This window comes from Danio rerio, chromosome 19, assembly GCF_049306965.1.
Source record: "Danio rerio strain Tuebingen ecotype United States chromosome 19, GRCz12tu, whole genome shotgun sequence".
In the NCBI taxonomy this organism is placed as follows: Eukaryota; Metazoa; Chordata; class Actinopteri; order Cypriniformes; family Danionidae; genus Danio; species Danio rerio.
The window spans coordinates 2,487,747-2,509,619 of NC_133194.1; the positions used below are offsets into that span (position 1 = coordinate 2,487,747).

Consider the following 21,873-nt stretch of genomic DNA (forward strand, 5'->3'; position numbering starts at 1 on the left):
TATTAGAGATGAATTATTAAAACTATTATGATTAGAAATGTGTTGAAAAAGCATAAGCATTTACATACCAAATAAGAACAAAACATATACACAAACAATATGTAAGAAAGAAAAATAATAAAATAGAAAAATACAATAAATAAATAATAATAAAATATAAATAAACACAAATAAAAATACTGACCTTCAGATTTAACCTAAACGAGTCTAATCCTCGTCAGTTTAATATTTCCAGTTGAATTTATGTCTATAAAATAATCTATGAAAGTCTTCTTGTCTTCTTATTCATTCATTTTTCTTCGGCTTAGTCCCTTAATTATCAGCGGTTGCCACAGCGGAATGAATCCACCACTTATCCAGCATACGTTTTACACAGCGGATGCCCTTCCAGACGCAAACCCAGTACTGGGAAACACCCAAACTATGTCATTCACACACACTCATTCACTACGGCCAATTTAGCTTTATCAATTCTCCTATAGCACACGTGTTTGGACTGTGGGGGAAACAGGAGCACCCGGAGGAAACCCACGCCAACACGGGGAGAACATTCAAACTCCACACAGAAATGCCAACTAACCCAGCCGGGATTCGAACCATCGACCTTCTTGCTGTGAGGTGACAGTGCTAACTACTGAGCCACTGTGTCACCCCTACTGTAAGAATGTTTACTCTTAACTCTGACAGAGTCTTGGCAGAACATTAGCCAAAGGTCTGATCTCATGCCCTGTGTGTGTGTGTGTGTGTGTGTGTGTGTGTGTGTGTGTGTGTGTGTGTGTGTCGATAACGCAATGCAATAACGCTGCCCGAAATACATTCTTCCACACAAGCGGTCAGTGTCTGTCGTGGTAACACAAGACTGCTCTTTGCTTTAGGTGGTATAAATAGTGTGCACTATGCAGTGCGCTTGTAGTCCAGCACAGTTTCGGGTGTGTGTAGATAGAACAGGCTGTGTTTGCTGTGCTGCTTATTTTTATCTGTCCTCTTTTACCTCAGGAGTGTGTGTTTCTTTGTCAGGCCTGTGTGCACATGACCTATTTTACCACACACCTTTTGTTTTGTCTGGAGAGGAAGCGCAGGAAAACTATAGGCCTCTGTGTGTGTGTGTGTGTGTGTGTGTGTGTGTGTGTGTGTGTGTGTGTGTGTGCATATGTGTGTGTGTGTGTGTTTTGAGTGTGTTTTATATGTCTGTTTGTTAAATAAATAAATAAATAAATAAATAATAACAAAAATAAATAAATAATAAATGCTGTTGATTTTAATTAACAACATTAAAATACATCATATGCAGTACATACATGTGCAATATGTGAATAAATAAATAAATATATGAATAAACATATGGCAAAAAATAATCAATAAATATGTTGTTGATTTTAACATTATTGATGTAAAAGCGGCAAAAAATAAAGATGAATTGGATTGAATAAATAAATGTAAAAAATAAAATTTAGATAAACAAATAAATAAAAAGATAAACATAAATAAGTATGCTGTTGATTTTAATTAACAGTATTAAAATAATCATAAACATTCATGTGCAGTGTGTGTGAATAAATAAATAAATAAATGAATAAATAAATAAACAAAATAAACAAATAAATAATGATAAAATAAGTAAATAAATACATAAATGAATAAATAAATAATAACAAAATAACAAAAATAAATAAATGAATAATAACAAAAAATAATAATAACAAAATAAATAAATTAATAATAACAAAATAAACAAATAAATAAATAAAAAACAAATAAATAAATACATAAATGAATAAATAATAATAACAAAATAACAAAATAAACAAATAAATGAATAAATAAATAACAAAATAAATAAATAAATGCATTCATGTAAATGAATAAATAACAAAATAAAAGAATAAATAATAACAAAAATAAGTAAATAAATAATAACATAAAAAATAAATAAATAATAAAAAATAAAAAATAATATAAATACATACATACATAAATGAATAAATAATAGCAAAATAAATAAATGAAAAAATAAATAATAACAAAATAAATAAATAAATAAATAAATATGTAAATTAATAAATAAATAACAAAATGAATAAAAAAATAAAAGAATAAATGAATAAATATTAACAAAATTAAAAAATTGTTGCATTAAAGAATTTGTAAAAAAATCAAAATAACAAATAAATCTCTTAAATATCTTGCCAAAAAATGATCAAATGTAAAAGGTATAATTATTATATTAGGTATAATTATTATATAAGGTATATTAATAGTATAATACAATTTCTCAGTATAATATTGAGACATATTTGTCTCAAAAGTCAGAATCCACATTTTCTGCTCTTTATTTTGTGTATGTGTGTATGCGTGTGTGTGTGTGTGTGTGTGGATTTGCAGATGGAAAAATCAAAGAATGGTTTGTTTATTGACGCTGGCTTTGGGAAACAGGAAGTTGACTGCAGAATGTCAACAGAATGTGTCCGAATGAGCCTTTGAAAGGAGTCGTGTGTGTGTGTGTGTGTGTGTGTGTGTGTGTGTGTGTGTGTGTGTGTGCTGCTAATGCTTTTACTGAGATGAAACCTCAGAGAGAAACAGGTGAAGAGACACAAAGTCTGAGAGTAAACAGATAACAGAGGAGATCAAACCCAGGAGAAACACACACTGACAGAGAGATCTCAGCAACACACACACCCACACACCAGATCACACATCAAAAGAAGACTCAGCTCATGATAACAACATTAAAGCTTATTTTATCTTTCTAAACTAATTATTTGCATTTGTTTGCTGTAAAAATTGTGTAAAAAGGGATGTGTTGCTTAAATTAGACAGTTTGCATGGAAAAGAATTTGAATTGCAACATTAAAATAAAATCCAATAAAAGTTTACATTACAACTGTTTTAATTATTTTCAATAAATGTAGTTATTTTATAATAATAAAAATAATAATAATAATAATAATAATAATAAATAATAATAATAATATAAAAATGACATGAATATCATGGTATATTTAGATTTTTAACAGATTTTATTTTATTTATAAATCACTTCAGTTATAAAGTACTGTATTTTGCACTAAATTTACTCAGATTTTAATTTAAATTACAACCATAATTTCAATGTAAAAAGAAAAGTAAAAGTGCACTAATATTATACCTAATTAAAAATATATATATTCTAAAGTAAATTACAGAAAATAAATTTAAGGTACCCTGAGGATATTTTTCAATAACGAAGTTTCTTTACTGCAATTCAAACTAGTTTTTCCCCAAACAACAATTTTTATTTTATTTGAATTAATTTCAAATACATGAATAAATAACTCACAAGACGAAGTGCATTTACATGAATATTTATAACTTTATTATAATTATAATATAATTTATTTATATTTATATAATTTATTTATATATATATAAATTGCAAAAATAAATATATAAATATACATATAAAATTGCAAGAATAAATATATAAATATATAAATTTCTAAAATAAGAAGATATATAAATATATAAATATACATATATGAATTGCAAAAAAAAAAATATATATATATATAAATATATACACACACATATATGAATTGCAAAAAAATAAATAAATAAATAACCAAATATAGATATAAAATTGTTATAAATTGCAAAAAATATATAAATATACATTTATAAATTGCTTATATATATATATATATATATATATATATATATATATATATATATATATATATATATATATATATAAATATATATATATATATATATATATAAATATATATATATATATATATATATATATATTTATATATATATAAATATATATATATATATATATATATTTATATATATATAAATATAAATATATATATATATATATATATATATATATATATATATATATATATATATATATATATATATTTATATATATATATATATATATATATATATATATATATATATATATATATATATATATATATATAAATATATATATATAAATATTCAAATAAAATTGCAAAAATAAATATACATATATAAATTGCTAAAATAAATATATATACAATATATAAATATACATGTAAAAATTGCTAAAATAAATATATATACAATATAAAAATATACATATATAAATTGCAAAAAAAAAACATAAAAATAAATATACATATAAAATTGCAAAATACATATATAAATATACATATATAAATTGCTATATATATATATATATATATATATATATATATATATATATATATATATATATATRTATATATATATATATATATATATATATATATATATATATATATATATRTGTATATATATATATATATATATGTATATATATATATATATATATATATATATATATATATATATATATATATATATATATATATATATATATATATATATATGCATGTAAAATTGCGAAACTAAACATTTCAATAGATCGATAAATTGTAAAAATAAAAATATATAAATTTATAAATTGCAAAAACAAAAAATATAAATATACATACATAAATTGTAAAACTATTGTTGTAACATCTATGTATATATATTGTTGTAATTTATCACAATAATAAAACAAATAAATTTTTTAATAAAATTCAAGAATGGGGATAGACTTTTTTGATACTTCTAGTAATAAGAATGTTTTTTTTTTGTTTACATTGATACAGCAAACTATAAAATATTACTCATTTTATACATCAATTGTAACGATTTTGTTTGTTTGTTTGTTTGCTTTTTTCTCACCCTTAACAATTCACCACAACCAAACATCCCTTAATATCAGGGAGAAAAGCCCATCACAATGCCTTTCAGACTTCATCCTCTTCACCAAGAGCTTAATTTGATGCTTCTTTCTGTTGGTTTTAGTGGTGAAAGGCGAGCCGGTGGTTGTGTTGGAGCGATTCACCCATGCAGAGATAAATGAAAGGAGAAAAGCGAGTGCGCAGGGAAGAGATGAAGGCAGACAGCTGTGTTTTTGTGTTGCTATTTCCAGAGTCTGGCCGCTGCTCTACTCCCCTGGTCTGGCCCGGCCTATTTTTGTCCTGGGCTGGTCCTAATGCTATTCTTGGCACCTGACTGAGCGAGCAAGAGAGAGAGAGGGAGAGAGAGAGGGAAGAGTAACAGAGACAGAAAGCGTGAGACTAACTGAAACACACACACATGCGGACACAGAGCTGCTGGAGGCTTTACTGAGGAACACACACACACATACTCACACACTCACCTGTGCTGTCTGTACCTGCTGAAGCTCACACACAGACAAAGCGAGAGAGACGGACGCTGAAGATCCAGAAATGCTGCAGACGATTTATGAGTCTGACTCCAGCATCAGTGCAGAGTGGAGGAGGAGAAGCCTGGACTCCAACAGCACAGCCGGCACTACAGGTACACACACACACACACACACACACACACACACACACACACACACACTGCATCTCAGGCACACAGATGGAGCTTTAAATTGATGTGACATGATTACAGAGCTCAGTATTGAATGTATTTGTCTCTCAGAATTCCGATTATGAAATGCTGAATGGAAGCGTTGATTTAGAATTCTGATTCTGAAGGAGGAATGCAGGGAGAATTTCCGTTCTGATGGAAGTCGGTTTAGGAGTCTGATTATGGATTTCTGAGTGTAAAATCTGGTAAATATTCCGCTTTTGGAATTCTGAAGGACATATGAATTTAGAATTCCGATTATAGAATTCTGAGGGAAGAATCAGTTTAGAATTCCGATTATGTAAATTCTGTGAGGAGAATTAATTTTATATTCCAATTATGGAATTCTGAAGAACATATCAATTTAATATTCTGATTATGGAATTCTGAGGGATGTATCGATTAAACATTCTGATTATGAAATTCTGAGGCAAATATCAATTTAGAATTTGAATTCTGAAGAATGAAGTAATTCAGATTGGATTTTTGATGGAAGTGTCAATTTAGATTTATAATTATGGAATTCTGACAAACCTACACATTTTAAATGCTGATTATTGAATTCTGAGGGGAAAATTTATTTAATATTCCAATTTCAGAATTCTGAAGGATGCATCAATTAAACATTCTGGTTATGGAATTCGCATGAAAGAATACATTTAGAATTGGAACTTTGATGGAAGTGTTAATTTGGAATTCTGATTTTAGTAATTCTGAGGAAAGAGTTGATTTAGAACTTCAATTTTGTAGGAAGTATCATTTTAGTATTCTGATTATGGAATTCTGAAGGATGTATCAATTAAAAATTCTGATCATGGAATTCTGAGGGAAGAATGAATTTAATATTCAGATTATGAAATTCTGAAGGATGTATCAATTTAGAAATCTGATTATGGAATTCTGAGGAAAGAATCAGCTTAGAATTCTGATTATAGAAAGAATCTCTTTAATATTCCAGTTATGGAATTCTGAAGGATGTCTCAATTACAACATTCTGAACATGGAATTCTAAAGGAAGAATTAGTTTAATATTCAGATTATGGAATTCTGAAGGATGTGTAGAATTCTGATTATGGAATGCTGAATGGAAGCGTCAATTTAGAATTCCCATTCGGAAGGTGGAATTCACGTGATTATGGGTTTCTGAGGAAAGAATCGATTTAATATTCTGATTATGGAATTCTGAAGGATGAATACATTAAAAGTTTCTGAACATGGAATTCTAAGAGAAAAATTATTTTAATATTCTGATTATGGAATTTTGAAGGATGCATCAATTTAGAAATTTGATTATGCAATTCTGATGGAAGAATCAGCTTAGAATTCTGATTTCGGAAAGAATCTATTTAATATTACAATCATGGAATTCTGGAGGATATTCCAATTTTAAAAATTCTGAACATGGAATTCTAACGGAAGAATTAACTTAATATTCTGTTTATGGAATTCTGAAGAATGTATCAATTAAAAAATTCTGAACGTGGAATTCTAAGAGAAGAATAATTTAATATTCCAATTATGGAATTCTGCAGAATGCATTTAGTATTCTGATTATGGAATGCTGAATGGAAACGAATTTTAGAAATCCCCTTCTCAAGGAGTAATCCATGTATAATTTTAGTTCCGATGGAATTGTGGGTTTAGGAGTCTGATTATAGATTTCTAAGGGTAGAATTGAATATTTTAAGTATGGAATTCTGAAAGACGTACAAATGTAGAATTCTGATTATGGGTTTCTGAGGGATGTATCAATTTAGAAACCCGATTATGGAATTCTGAGGAAAGAATCAATTTAATATTCTGATTATGGAATTCTGAATTAGATATCAGTTTAGAATCCTGATTATGGAATTCTGCGAGACAGATGAGTTCCTGATGTTCAATGTAATGTTCAAAAATCTCTATTTGCTCTCATTTAATGTCACTGCTGCCTAAAATGTGGAAATTATGTTCTTGTTTTTCAACTCTTGTAATTGCTCTTCAATCAAGATTTAAGCTGCAAAAAAAACAGAAATATTACTGCAATTTTAAATCGCTGTTTTGTTTAGTATTAACAAGAGTAACTAATTTAGAAATATTTTTAGAAAGTAATAAGTGAATTAATTTGGCTTCTGAGTCCAATGCATCTTGATTTAAGAAATTACATTTGTGTTGGTTCATTTTATTGCAGAGAAACATTTATTATTCAGCACAAATGTTTCTCAAGAGACTTAATTGTGTTTCCTTTACAATATCGACGATTCTTTTGAAATTAAATAACAACAAAAGAGAAACATCACAGTTGTGAGAGCAGAGAGTTTGGATCATGGTGATTTGCTGCTTTTCATTTAACAGTTGGGTGTTTCTGTGTGGAGTTTGCATGTTTTCCCTGCGTTCCCGTGGGTTTCCTCCGGGTGCTCTGGTTTCCCCCACAGTCCAAATACATGCGCTATAGGGGAATTGGGTAGGCTAAATTCTCCTTAGTGTATGAGTGTGTATGGATGATTCCCAGTACTGGGTTGCAGCTGGAAGGGCATCCACTGCGTAAAACATATGCTGGATAAGTTGGCAGTTCATTCCAGATCAATAAAGGGACTGAGCCCCCCAAAAAAATGAATGAATGACTGAAGGAAACTCATGTCTGAAAATAGTAGTTTGTACTTAAAACATGACAAAAAATAAACTTAATTTAAAGGCAAAACACTTTGTTTTTTACCCCATTGTTCATATTTTTATTATTATTTCAAGCACTATTTTAATATATAGCAATATTATTAATATGTATAAATATTTCTTGATTTTAGAGGTTTACAAAATATGTGAGATTGTACCCTGTTTATTTCTACACTGTAAAAAGTAGAAACTTAAACAAATTACTTTGACTTGTTACAATTAAATACATTAAGTTTGACAAACTTAATTTATAACAGTTTTTAGTAATAAATTAAGTTAGTTATTTTAGGTGTAACAGGCTTTAGTAATTTATTTGTGGCAAGTATAAGTGTTGTTCACTATCAATAATGACCAATACTTATTATTATTATTATTATTATTAAATATTACTAAGTATTATTATTATATTAATATGGGAAGGGAATTATTTGTACTGTAATAAAATTATTTTTACTATTATTATTAAATTAACAATATTAAATTGCATGATTTTTACTGTATTGTATGTAGTGTTTTATTCTTGTCTCTTAAATAAAATGCTAAAATTTGCAAAGGACTAACTTAATTTATTACTGAAAACTGTCATGAATTAAGTTTGTCAAACTTAATTTATTTAATTTTAACAAGTCGAAGTAATTTGTTTAAGTTTTCACTTTTTACAGTGTATGTACTGCATGTGTTTGGCTTGGCATGAGAAATATACATACTTTAAGAGATAAACTGATAGCAGAATTCATCACTATTTAATATGCATTCCAGCTTTCTCCAGCGAGGTCAAAAGTGCACAATCTGTCCCAAACTCATCTCCTGCGGGACTGAGTCTAATATTAATCCAAAATAAACATCTCCAAAATTCACTGAAGGCATAAAGAGATTTGGAACAAATCAATTGTCACTTTATAAACTATTTATTAGACACAACTAATGAATTATGAATAATAAAAATATTACCTTCATTAACAGGTGCCTGCAGTTTATACACTTTCTATTTATTTTTGCTTTGGAATTGCATTATGGTACCTTGATTTAGGAATTGACTATTATTTGATGTTAAAAATGTAAAGTCACATTCAAGTATTTCATAACAATACGCTGCATAAAAAAAGCAATATGTAAATGTGTACATTAACAGGTCATTGGAGTTTTTGTAATTAACATGGCCCATAAACACATACAGGAATAAACTCATAAATCACTAATTAACTCGTAAACTGCTAAAAATGATCAACTTCCGTTATCAAAAGCTGTCCAAGCAGAGATCAAGGTCCCATAATACAATTCAAAAGCACAAATGAATGAAAACATCAATGAATCGCAAGCTATGAGCAATAATTTATATATATATATATATATATATATATATATATATATATATATATATATATATATATATATATATATATAATTTAAGGAAAAGCATTCAAAAGCAAATAAATAAATGTTTTGGTTACCAAGAATGTATTTGTTTGATAAAAAAACAATACACAAAATTGTGAAATATTAATTTGACTAAAAATAGTGGTTCTCTACTTGAATATATTATAAAAAGCAATTTATTCCAGTGATATAAAGCCAAATTTTCACTTGATTACTCCAGTCTTCAGTGTCATGATTAACTAAAGCTTTTTTTAATTTACAGTATAGCATTCAAAAGTAGAATTAATAAGGTTTCGTTTTTTAAAACCTTGTATATATATATATATATATATATATATATATATATATATATATATATATATATATATATATATATATATATATATATATATATATATATATATATATATATATATAAAGTTATGAATTTTAAGCATTCTATTTGGATATAAATAAATAAAAATAGTAATATAATATAAAACGTACAGTAAAAATAGTAAAATAGTATTACCAATTAAAAGAAATAATTTTTGTGTGAATTAATTTTAAAATGCTATTATTTCTGTGAAGCAAATCGGATTGTTCAGGATCATTATATGTCTTTAGTGTCACATGATCAACAGATCAACTTTCATGTTTTTTTTTTCATGAATATTATCTTAAAAAGGACAGTAAAAAAAGGAAAATGTTTGTACAATTCAACATGCAGTTTATTTCTGTGAAGCAAATGATTTTCAGCTTCATTACAGGCTCCAGAGTGACACGATACAACAGAAATCAGAATTTACCAGTTTGCTGCTCCAGAATAATTTCTGACTACCTTAAAAGTAAATATTAGCACCTAAAGGGTCTATATTGTAGCTTCAAAATAAATATTAGTATGTAAAGGATCCATGATGGTTCCTTTAATGTAAAAACAAGTACCTAAAGGATGCTTAAAAGTAAATATTAGTACCTAACGGTTCCTTAATAGTAGCAGTCCATATTGTAGTAAATATTAGTACCTCAAAGATCCATAATATAGTTTCTTAAAAGTACATATCAGTATCTAAAGTATTCATAACGATTCCTTAAAAGTATAAACAGTCCACTTGTAATATACTAAAGCATCCGAAATGCTACCTTAAAGATAAAAGATCCATAATAGCACCTTGAAAGTAAATATTAGTACCCAAAAGATGCATAATGATTCCTTAAAAGTATAAACGGTCCATATTGTAGTTTAAAATTGAATATTAGTACCTAAAAGATTCATAATAGTATCTTAAAAGTAAATATTAGTACTAAAGGATCCACAGTGGTAATCTAAAAGTAAATATTAGTACCTAAAGGTCCATATTATAGATTAAAAATAAATATTAGTAACTAAATGGTCCATAATTGTACCTTAAAGGTAAATATTAGTACCTAAAGGATCCATAACCATATCTTAAAAGTAAATGGTCCATACTTTAGCTAAAAAGTGAATATTAGTACCTAAAAGATCCATAATACTACCCTAAAAGTAAGCATTAGTACCTAAAGGATCCCTATTTTAGCTTAAAAGTAAATATTAAGTATACTTAAGTAAAGTATTGCTGCTCGAGAAACATTTCAGACTGCCATCAATGCAGTTGTGCAGCTTCACTTTTGCACAGATTTTTAGCAGTTCCTCTTGCTGAATAAATGCATTAAATCTGTCACTGTCAGGTTCACTCAGTGTTCAGCAGGTGGATGCTTGTTTACTTCACTCTTGGTTTGACATTTGTACGAAAGCTCTTGTGACAGTGTTGTGTTGTGTTCAGGTGTGTTTGTGAGCGGCGTCCCGCTTTAGGCCTGGCGTGAGAGGGCAGTTATTTACCCCTCTGTGCCTCTGTTTCTGCCCCGCGGCTGCATGTTGAACGTTCTGGCCTCTTGACTTGGAGCAGGACTATTCTTGGCCTCCGTATTTTGGGCTTAAGGCATTAGGATGCTAAGATTAGCCCCGGTTATCATTCCGTCTGAGTTAACTCCTCACATAACTACATACCGGAAGGCTTTATTTATAATGCACAGCACTCTTTTCTCTCTCTCTCTCTTTCTCTCAGTGTTTTTCTTTAATAATTGCACTCTCAGAAATAAAAGTACAAAAGCTGTCTCTAGCTCTTTCAAAAGGTACATACAAAAGGTTTTGTGTGTAAAGGGAACATATAAAACTTAATTTTACAATTTACAACAATTTGCTTACAAGTAAATATAATTAGTAGGCTCCATATTGTAGCGTAAAATGAAATTAAATATTGTGATGGTGCCTTCAAGTAAATATTAATACCTAAAGGGTCCATAACAGTACGTTAACAGTAAATATTAGTACCTAAAGGGTCCATAACAGTACCTTAACAGTAAATATTAATGCCCAAATGATCCATATTTTAGTGCAAAGTAAATATTATTACCTGAAGGGTCAATATTTTAGTTTAAAATTAATATTAGTACATAAAGGATCCATAATAGTGCCTTAAATGTAAATATTAGAACCTAAAGGGTCCATATTGTAGCTTAAAAGTAAATATTAGTACCTAAATTATCCATAATAGTGCCTTAAATGTAAATATTAGTACCTAAAGAGTCCATATTATAGCTTAAAAGTAATAATGAGTGACTGAAGGGTCCACAATTGTACTAACAATTGTGACACTACAATATTAGTACTAAAGATATCCACAAGGGTACCTTAAAAGCAAATAATAGTAGAAAAGTATTCAAATAAATATTAGTACTTAAAGCATCCATAACATTGCCTTAACAGTAAATATGACTACCTAAAAGATCTATATTTGAGCTTAAAAGTAAATATTAGTACATAAATGATTCATAATAGTGCCTTAAATGTAAATATTAGTATCTTAAGGGTTCATATTGTTGCTTAAAAGTAAATATTAGTAACTAAAGGATCCACAATTGAACCCTAAAAGTAAATATTAGTGACTAAATGGTCAATAATTGTATTTTAAAATTAAATATTAGTACAAACAAAATCCACAAGGGTACCTTCAAAGTAAATATAAGTACTAAAGAATCCATAATGGTACCTTAAAAATAAATATTAGTACCTAAAGTGTCCATAATAGTGCCTTAAATGTAAATATTAGTATCTAAAGGGGACATATTGTAGCTTAGAAGTAAATATTAGTATTTAAAGGGTCCATAACGGTACTAATAAATATTAGTAGCTAAAAGGTCCATTTTGTAGCTTAAAAGTAAATATTATACCTAAAAGATCCACAATTGTACCTTAAAAGAAAATATTAGTGACTAAATGGTTCACAATTGTACTTTAAAAGTAAATATTACTACTAACGAAATCCACATGGGTATCTTTAAAGTAAATATAAGTACTAAAGGATCCATAATGATACCTTAAAAATAAATATTAGTACCTAATGGAATTTTATTAAGCTTAAATTTAGTTATTGGTACCTTAAATTAAATATTAGCACTAAAGAGTCCATAAGGGAACATTAACAATAAATATTAGCACTAAAGTGGAACTCTAAAAGTAAATATAAGTACATAAAGGTTCCATATCGTAGCTTAAAAGTAAATATTAGTACCTAAAGGCTCAATAATTGTACCTGATAAGTAAATATTAGTACCTAAATGATCCATAGTGGTACCTTAAAAGTATTAGTTCCCTAAAGGGTCCACAGCTTAAAAGTATATTAGTACCTAAAGGGTATATAATGGTACCTTAAAAGTAATTAATACGTGGGTCCATATTGTAGCATAAAGTTACATATTAGTACCAAAAAAGTACAAAATTGTCCCTCTTTAAAGGGCACTGCTCCAGGGACAGCTTTTGTACGGTTATTTGTGAGCATGTGATGGCGATTGACAGCTTTGGCCAGTGTTGTGGTTCTGTTTTGGGTCTCTGTGCTTTTTGTGGCCAGTGTATTCTGGGCTGGGGGCCGATGGAGACTCTGTGGCGAGAGATGGTTTCACAACGCCACGGTTTTTATTTCAGTGGTGTCGAACGTGGACGTGATGCCGATATTCTGAGATGAACGCAACTGTCGCCTGTTGCATAGTGATACGCTAATAAACCACCGTTAAAGAATAACTGTGGTAGCGGTGGAGGTTTTTCTTTCATTGCTCTGGAGGTTGAAACCTCCTGTTTGAGTTTCGGGTCAAAAATGACACATGATCAATTTTATAACAAAACTAAAAATATACTATATATATATATTTTAAATATTAAACTTCGGTGACTTTATCCTAAAAATTACCTATTAAAAACAAAACAAAAAACACACTATATATGTTCTATCATGAAGTCTGTACGCATTTAGAGTACAGCAGTTGTCTTGGGGTCAATTTTTATGACCCACCAGCTATAATAACCTACACTTAAAAGAGCTATTAGTATGCTTTACTTAAAAAAGCGAGTAAATCCTTTGCTTTAAAAGTGATTGGTTGATTTTACTCAAAAAAAAGTAAGCAAACCCATTGCCCTAAAATTATTAGGTACATTAATTATGTGCATAATTCATAGTTCAATAATAAAAATTAAGTCAACTTAACTGTTCCAAATTTCAACAGATTGACTAGAGAGAGAAAATCTGCTGCTTTTATGGGTTATACTGTATTTTATTTATCATCTTGTCAAACCTGAGTTCAAGACTGAAATCTCCGAAAAAAAGTGTTGCATGCAGAACTGTTGCAAACAATTTATTTGTGTTGAATTTAAACAAACAAATTAAATTTAACAATGTTCAACTTAATTTGTTTATTTAAATTCAGCCCAAATAAATTGTTTACAACCACTTAATGTAATTTTTTTTTTAGTAAATTCAAGGAATCATCTTTGAAGAATTTTTTTCAGTTGCAAGTTCAATTCCAGTGATTTGATCAAATATGAGAGAAAACGTCAAATTATGTTATATTATTTAAAAAAAATAATTGTGTTACTTTCTCTCATAATCAAGCAACGTTCAAATTATAAAATACTTACTCATAATTCTGACTTTTCATATCAAATTATGATCAAGTCAAGAGATACAAGGTCAAAATGATGAAATAAGTCTAATTACAAAATCTAATATGAAAAATACATTAACAACAAATAGAAACGATGAGATAAAATGTTATAATTATAACATGAGGTAACTAAAAAAAAAGAAAAAGAGACGAAATATACATTTATGACAGTCAGAATTATCTGATAAAAGGTCATATTTGTGACAAAAGAAAAACAAAGTACGCTAGAATTATGTTAACCATAAATATGAGATAAAATGTATGCCATGATCATTTATTTCACTCAATTGACGAAATAATTTAGATGCCATCACTTAAGTTTAAAGGTCAAACTTCGGACAACACCTTCTATATGTCGTAATTACATATTTTCATTTCACAATTTCAAGTTTATATCCCATAATAATGACTGATGTCTCCATGTATTTGGATATTTTAATTCCATATTTTGTAAATGAATATATCATAGAATTAACTTTTCCTTCTTTTCGAATTAATCATTTTAACATATCATTTATTTTATTTATTAACTCAATTAAATTATTATAATTAATTATCATAATTAAACTCAAATCTTAGCCCTGATTTATTTATTTATATATATATAGCAATAAAAGCATAAAGAATCACATTTATAACAGTGAAGTTCAATGCTGAACACAATACTCAAACAGAATCTGCCTTCTTGATTTGCTCACCACAGTCTCTGCATTGTCCTCTAGCTATTGGATAACCGTATGTACATTTTAAACTAAATTTATGCATTTATATTTAAACAATTGTTTTTTTTTTTAAATAATTTAACAAATGAAAGGTTTTATCAAATTTTAAATGACAATCTATTAATCATCCCCATCATTCCCCCTTTCTTGTCAGATGGCAAGCAAAATCAAAAATCACTTAAACATGGACCAACTTTAACCAGCGAGCCCTGTGAGCGTCTCTAAACTAGACAATTTTTGGATGCTGCTTTTGTACCAAATCATAATTACATTCACCTGTTGACATCACCTGTTTCAAATCCCATCATTATTTAACCAGTTTACCTGATTGCTAGCCCTAAACTGCTCCTGTCCCAACTTTTTGTGGAATGTGTTGCAGGTCTGAATGAAAGGAGCAGATGTACAACTGAAATGAAGTTGACCAGACAAAACACAAACTGTTTTGTTCATAATGTCTTCAATGAAATACAAGTCAAAGTAAATTTGGAAATCACTGCTTTATTTTTTATTTGTGCTTTCCATACTGTCCATTTTCTGGTTCGGGGTTGTATAAACTGCATTCTCCCCCTACACTCTCAGAAATAAAGGTACAAGAGCTGTCACTGGGGTAATACCTTTTCAAAAGGTACACGTTTGTACTTGAAGGCTCCATATTGGTACCTCAAAAGTAAATATTAGCACCTACAAATTTTAAGAGGAACACTTTTGTACTTTTTAGGTACTAATATGTACCCATGAGGTATTAATATGGACCTTTTAGGTACAAATTTGTACCTTTTACCACCCCAGTGACACCTTCTGAGAGTGTACCTAAACCCTAACCCTAAACTCAACTCTCACGGGAAACAATCTACATTTATACATTGTCAAAATACTTAATTCTGTGTGATTAATAAGCATTTTTACTCATGGGTACTTCAATTTTGGTCCCCATGCCATGCTACAAGTCCTCAAGTCTGTGTGCATTCAGGTTTAAGTCCCCACTAGGATATAAAAACAAGTACACACACACACGCACACTCCAAACGTCTTGTCTTTTGGTGCTGTTTTGTTCACATGTGTAAAAATACATGAAGTGTAAGTCAAATGTGACAGTCACACGGCGTCTGGCTTTAGATTGAGCTCAAATAAGATTTGGGCCCTGAACGGGAGCTTGCTGAAATACCTCTGTGTTTACGCTCAAGGCATTGGAAATAGACCCCATAAAAAAGACCCTCCCTGTAGATTATGGTCATAATTGCAGTTGGGTTTATTTAAAGAGCTAAAGAAGGCTTTTAATTAGTCGTTTTCCAGCAGCAAGCACTGCAGTCCTTCATTTATGACACAAACACATCTGCGCCCGTGTCAGTTTGTAATCTGGGTGAGCTCGACTTGTCCAGGATTATGTCAAAAAGTGGGATAAAGGAAAGAAAAGTCAGTGATTGAACCAATCTTAAATCTCAAAAATGAAACATTACTCACTTAACTCTTGCTCAAGCTGTTTCTTTATTCTGTTGAACACAAAAGAAGATATTTTGAGGAAAGCTGAAAATCGGTAACCATTGACTTTCATTGATATTAAATATTATGGAAGTCAATGGTTACAGGTTTTTGGCTTTCTTCAAAAGATCTTCTTTTGTGTTCAACTGAAGAAAGAAACTCTGGAACAAATAAATGGTGATTAAATGATTTGAATTATTGTGTGGACTATCCTCTTGATTCCAGATGTAATAATGCAGATAATTCATGAACATTTTTTTTTAGCAAACTGAGTAACATATTGGAGAGTCTTGATTTGCAATTGGTTAAAGGTTAAACATGTATAACTGAGCCAGAAGGCTGTGGGAGATTAAAGTTTGGATTGTAATGAAGAACTTAGACTTGCTTATTTTAAAGCAGTTTCAGAGTATTCATCTGCAGTCAAAGAGTAACTATAACAAAAACATAGTGAATCATTTAACGGGATAGTTCACTCAAAACTGAAAATTCTGTCATGATTTACTCACCGTCACTTGTCATAAAACTTTAAATGTTGGAAAGATTGAACCATTGACTTCCAAAATGTTTGTTTTTCCTACTATGGAACTCAGTGCTTACAGGTTTCCAACATTTTTCAAAATATCTTCTTTTGTTGTCAACATTGCATTGAAACTCATAGGTTTGAAACCACTTGAGTGTGATAGTGAGTATATTTTCATTATGGCCAAACTATTCCTTTTATTTATTTATATTGCTATTTTTATTATTGTTATTTTAATAATAATAATAATAATAATAATAGAAATAATAATAATAATAATAATAATAATAATAATAATAATAAATATTATTATTATTATAAAATGTATTATACATTTCTTTATTAATATTATTATTATTATAAATGCTATTATTATTATTTATTATAAATTTATTATTTTATTTATTATTATTGCTATTTTTATTATTATTATTATTTATAATAATTATTATTATTATACATTTTATTATAAATTTCTTTATTAATATTATTATTATTATAAATGTTATTATTATTAATTTTATAGTTATTATTATTATTATTAATAATTGTATTATTATTATTATTATTATTATTATTATGTTATTATTATACATTTTAATATTATTATTATTATTATTATTATTATTATTGTTTTTAATTTTTATTTTATACAATTCAATATCCATCTATGTTCAAATGTTTGACTTCAGTGGGTTTTATTTTGACAAATAAATTATGCTTTTATTCAGAAATGATGCATTAAATCAAAGTGACTGGAAAAGACATTTATAGTGTAAATTAATGCTATGCTTTTGAACTTTCTATTCATCAGTCAATCCTGAAATAAAAAAACTGGCTGTAGTGTATGAGTGTGTGTGTGTGTGAATGTAAGTGTGTATGGATGTTTCCCAGTACTGGGTTGCGTTGCAGCTAGAATAGTTGCCGGTTCATTCCGCTGTGGCAACCCAGAAGAGTAAAGTGAATAATCAGAAGAAAATTAATGAAAAAAAAATAATTTAATGTCACATGATACTGGAAACTCTATTCTGAAAACACTATACCTTACAAACACTTAAAGCACAAACCCACTTCATCGTACATGTATTGTCACTACACGTAAATATTATTTCTTTTGGAAGGACACTATATACTGTATAATTGCACACTGAAAAAAAATTATTCATTCATTCATTCATTTTCTTTTCAGCTTGATCTCTTAGAAGCCACAGCAGAATGAACCGCCAAATGATTCATTGGAATTACTAAATTGTTTTAAGGTATAATGGTTGCAAACAATTTAAGTGAGCTGAATTTAAAACTAGTTAAGTTGAACATCACATTTAATTTGGTTCTTTAAATTCAGCCCATATAAATAATTTGCAACCCCTTAATGTGTAAATCCAATTAATATTTTTTGTTCAGTGCAGGTTAAATACATTCATATACTGCCAACCCTTTACACAACTGATTTTGACCTTTGACTTTTTGTAATGCATCTTTGGAATTTGAACTTGAATTGAATTGAATACATACTGAGTGTCTGCTCTCTCTGTGTATCAGATTCGGAGGTGTTTTCTTCGGTGGGCTCGTCTGGGGTCAGCATGCTGGACTGGGAGCGGGATTCGGAGGAATGGGAGAAGCAGCTACAGCGAGAGCTTCTGCTGATCCAGAGACAGCAGCAGATCCAGAAGCAGCTGCTCATCTCCGAGTTCCAGAAGCAGCACCAGAACCTGCTGAGGCAGCATCAGGCCCAGCTGGAGGAGCACATCAAGGTATACAAGCCAGAAAAACACACGCACACGCACAACCTTCCAGTGACAAAAAAATAAAATTAATTAATTAATAAATTAAAACATTTGTATTTTTAAGTCAATCAGGTTTCAACTCATTTTTTTAAGTGTAACACTTTAAAACAATAGTCCAAATGTATTTACTAAAATGGACAAGCAATTAATACACATTTATAACTGTATTTATTTATTTCGTTAGCGTTAGGTGATAGTATACAGATAAACAAACTGAATTAGGTACATTTAAATACATGTAAGTGAAAAAAGGCAGAAATGCTAAGTCATAATTGTTGTATTCTGCTAAGCTAATGTGCTGTAACTCCCTTGGTGAGGCTCTGTTTCCATGAACTGAAGTGCACTCTGTGTTGACCCGTTCATCAGTCAAATCAAGCCGTTGTTTGTGTCAGATATTTGTAGACAGGATGAGGCTGATCTTCCGTTTTGAAGCGGGTCAGTGTGGTTTGAGTTCATTTGGCTGACCTGCAGGAAACTGATGGATTTAGAGCCGCTCTGTCAGTCATTAATCTGCTCAATCTCATTACCTCAGTGTGTGTGTGAAATAGCCCAGGCTCGTTGGAAATACGTGCCTCCGGGTGCGTTTTGTTGCACATTTCAAATGACAAATCCACTAGAGGGCGCTGTCTATATTTTTGCGAATGCGAAAATCGTCACTTAGGGAGTGTTTGGTTTAATGTTTTAGATTATAAATGCACAAGGGGCTGCAGTCTACATTTTTGTGAATCTGAATTATCACTCAAGAAATGTTTGACTGCATATTAAAACTAAATAAATCCACTAGAGGGCGCTGTCTAAATTTTTGCTAATCTGAAATTCATCACTTAGGGCGTGTTTGATTTAATGTTTACATTATAAATCCACTAGAGGGTGCTGTCTACATTTTTGTGAATCTGAATTTTCACTCAGGAAATGTTTGACTGCATTTAAAAAAATCCACTAGAGGGCACTGTTTACATTTTTGAGTATCTTAAATACATTACAAAGGGAATGTTTGACTGCATATTTCAGAAAAAAAATCCACTAGAGGGCACTGTTTACATTTTTGAGTATCTTAAAAACGTCAGGGTGTGTTTGATTGGATGTTTCAGATAATAAATGTGCTAGAGGGCGCTGTCTACATTTTAGTGAATCTGAAATACGTCACTTAGGTACTATTGATTGGATGTTTCGGATGATAAATCCACTAGAGGGCGCTGTCTACATTTTGGGTTGTGGGAGCAGCGTTGGGGTGTCGTGGACGAAGAACAAAAGTGAAGAGCGGGTGGTTGTCACGGACAAAAATGAAGAGGGTTGGGGATTCATGGAAGAAGCATCACTTAGGGTGTGTTTGATTGGATGTTTCAGATACATAAATGTGCTAGAGGGCGCTGTCTACATTTTTGCGAATCTGAAATACATCACTTGGGTACTATTGATTGTATGTTTCGGATGATAAATCCACTAGTGGGCGCTGTCTTCATTTATGTGAATTAGAAATACGTAACTTAGGGTATGTTTGATTGCATGTTTCAGATAATAAATCCACTAGAGGGCGTTGTCTACATTTTGGGTTGCGGAAGTAGAGTTGGGGTGTCATGGATGAAGGACAAAAGTGAAGTGCGGAGGGTTGTCACGGATGAAAATGAAGAGGGTTAGGAAATCACAGAAGAAAGTGAAAGTGGACAGGGAAGGAGGGCGGTTGAGGGATAGGTAAAATGAGGTGCCGGATCAGATTTCAGAGGTGCCGGATCCGGCGTGTTCCGTCACAAATTAAGCCCTGGTTTTCAGCTTCAAAATATCCTCTTTTAAACTCATAAAGATTTGAAACAAAGGGTAATTAAACTATGACAGAAATTTTGGATTTGGGTGAACTGTCCCGTTAAGTCAGGGGGGGTCCAAACTCGGTCCTGGAGGGCCGGTGTCCTGCATATTTTAGTTCCAATCCAAATTAAACACACCTGAACCAGCTTATCAAGCTCTTTCTAGGTAAACTAGACTTCCAGGCAGGTGTGCTGGAAGAAGTTGGAGCTAAACCATGCAGGACACTGGCCCTCCAGGACCGAGTTTGGACACCCCTGCTTTAAGTGATAGTAAGTTAATGAGCGGGAAAGGAATAAAATGGAACTGAAAAAAGCCTAACCATAACAATAGACCAAACCTGAAACAACGCAATAAAAATATAATAGGGAAAAATCCATTTTGCTTAATAGAAAGTACAGTATTAAATAGGGATGTAACGGTATTGTAAATACCGTCATACCGCAATATACATTTTTTTCGATATTACCGAAGTCGCATGACTCGGTAAAACTATAGGTCTTCTGAGAAAATTTGCTCAGGCGAATGAAGCGAACGGGAGGTAGCGAAAACTACAATTCCCATCAGCCCATGCTTGACCATCATCCCTTGCGGTCTGTTGTCGCTACAGATCCAGTAATGCGGAAATGGAGTGTGCTGCTAGAAGCGGGGATGAAAAGAGCTGGAAAACTCTAAAGCGGGTGTTGTCGCCGCGCGCGTACTGAATAGCGGTGTTGTCGCGCGAGTTCTTATCAGCTGTGTTGTCGCGCGCGTACTGAATAGCGGTGTTGTCGCGCGCGTACTGAATAGCGGTGTTGTCGCGCGAGTTCTTATCAGCTGTGTTGTCGCGCGAGTTCTTATCAGCTGTGTTGTCGCGCGCGTACTGAATAGCGGTGTTGTCGCGCGAGTTCTTATCAGCTGTGTTGTCGCGCGAGTTCTTATCAGCTGTGTTGTCGCGCGAGTTCTTATCAGCTGTGTTGTCGCGCGCGTACTGAATAGCGGTGTTGTCAGCACACTGTTCAGATTGATGCAGACATGAGATCTCTATCTCACTCATGGTTTGTCCTCTCAAGTGGGGGAAAGACAATGCACAACGTTACCCACTGCTGTCAACCTG

General features: G+C 30.5%; 1 protein-coding gene and 1 long non-coding RNA gene across 4 annotated transcripts in view; one reads left to right on the forward strand and one right to left on the reverse strand.

Moving 5' to 3' along the window:
- Positions 1 to 21,873, forward strand: part of LOC100332699 (histone deacetylase 9-B) — a 54,670-nt gene that overhangs the window by 3,996 nt on the left and 28,801 nt on the right. The window contains exons 2-3 of one of the 3 annotated variants that reach the window (XM_021468241.3): positions 5,252 to 5,388; positions 18,733 to 18,944. In XM_021468241.3, the coding sequence (XP_021323916.1) occupies positions 5,298 to 5,388; positions 18,733 to 18,944 (303 nt within the window). In that variant the 5' untranslated portion in view covers positions 5,252 to 5,297. Of the gene's footprint in view, positions 1 to 5,131; positions 5,389 to 18,732; positions 18,945 to 21,873 lie in introns of those variants that run through there. The other 2 variants (XM_068215221.1, XM_021468242.3) reach the window with 2 other exon arrangements.
- LOC141378963 (uncharacterized) overlaps positions 4,414 to 21,873 on the reverse strand; it is a 96,491-nt gene continuing 79,031 nt past the window's right edge. The window contains exons 4-6 of the long non-coding RNA XR_012394803.1: positions 18,706 to 18,980; positions 5,228 to 5,382; positions 4,414 to 5,079 (exon numbers count right to left, since the gene is read on the reverse strand). This is a non-coding gene — a long non-coding RNA (uncharacterized lncRNA). The remainder of the gene's footprint in view (positions 5,080 to 5,227; positions 5,383 to 18,705; positions 18,981 to 21,873) is intronic.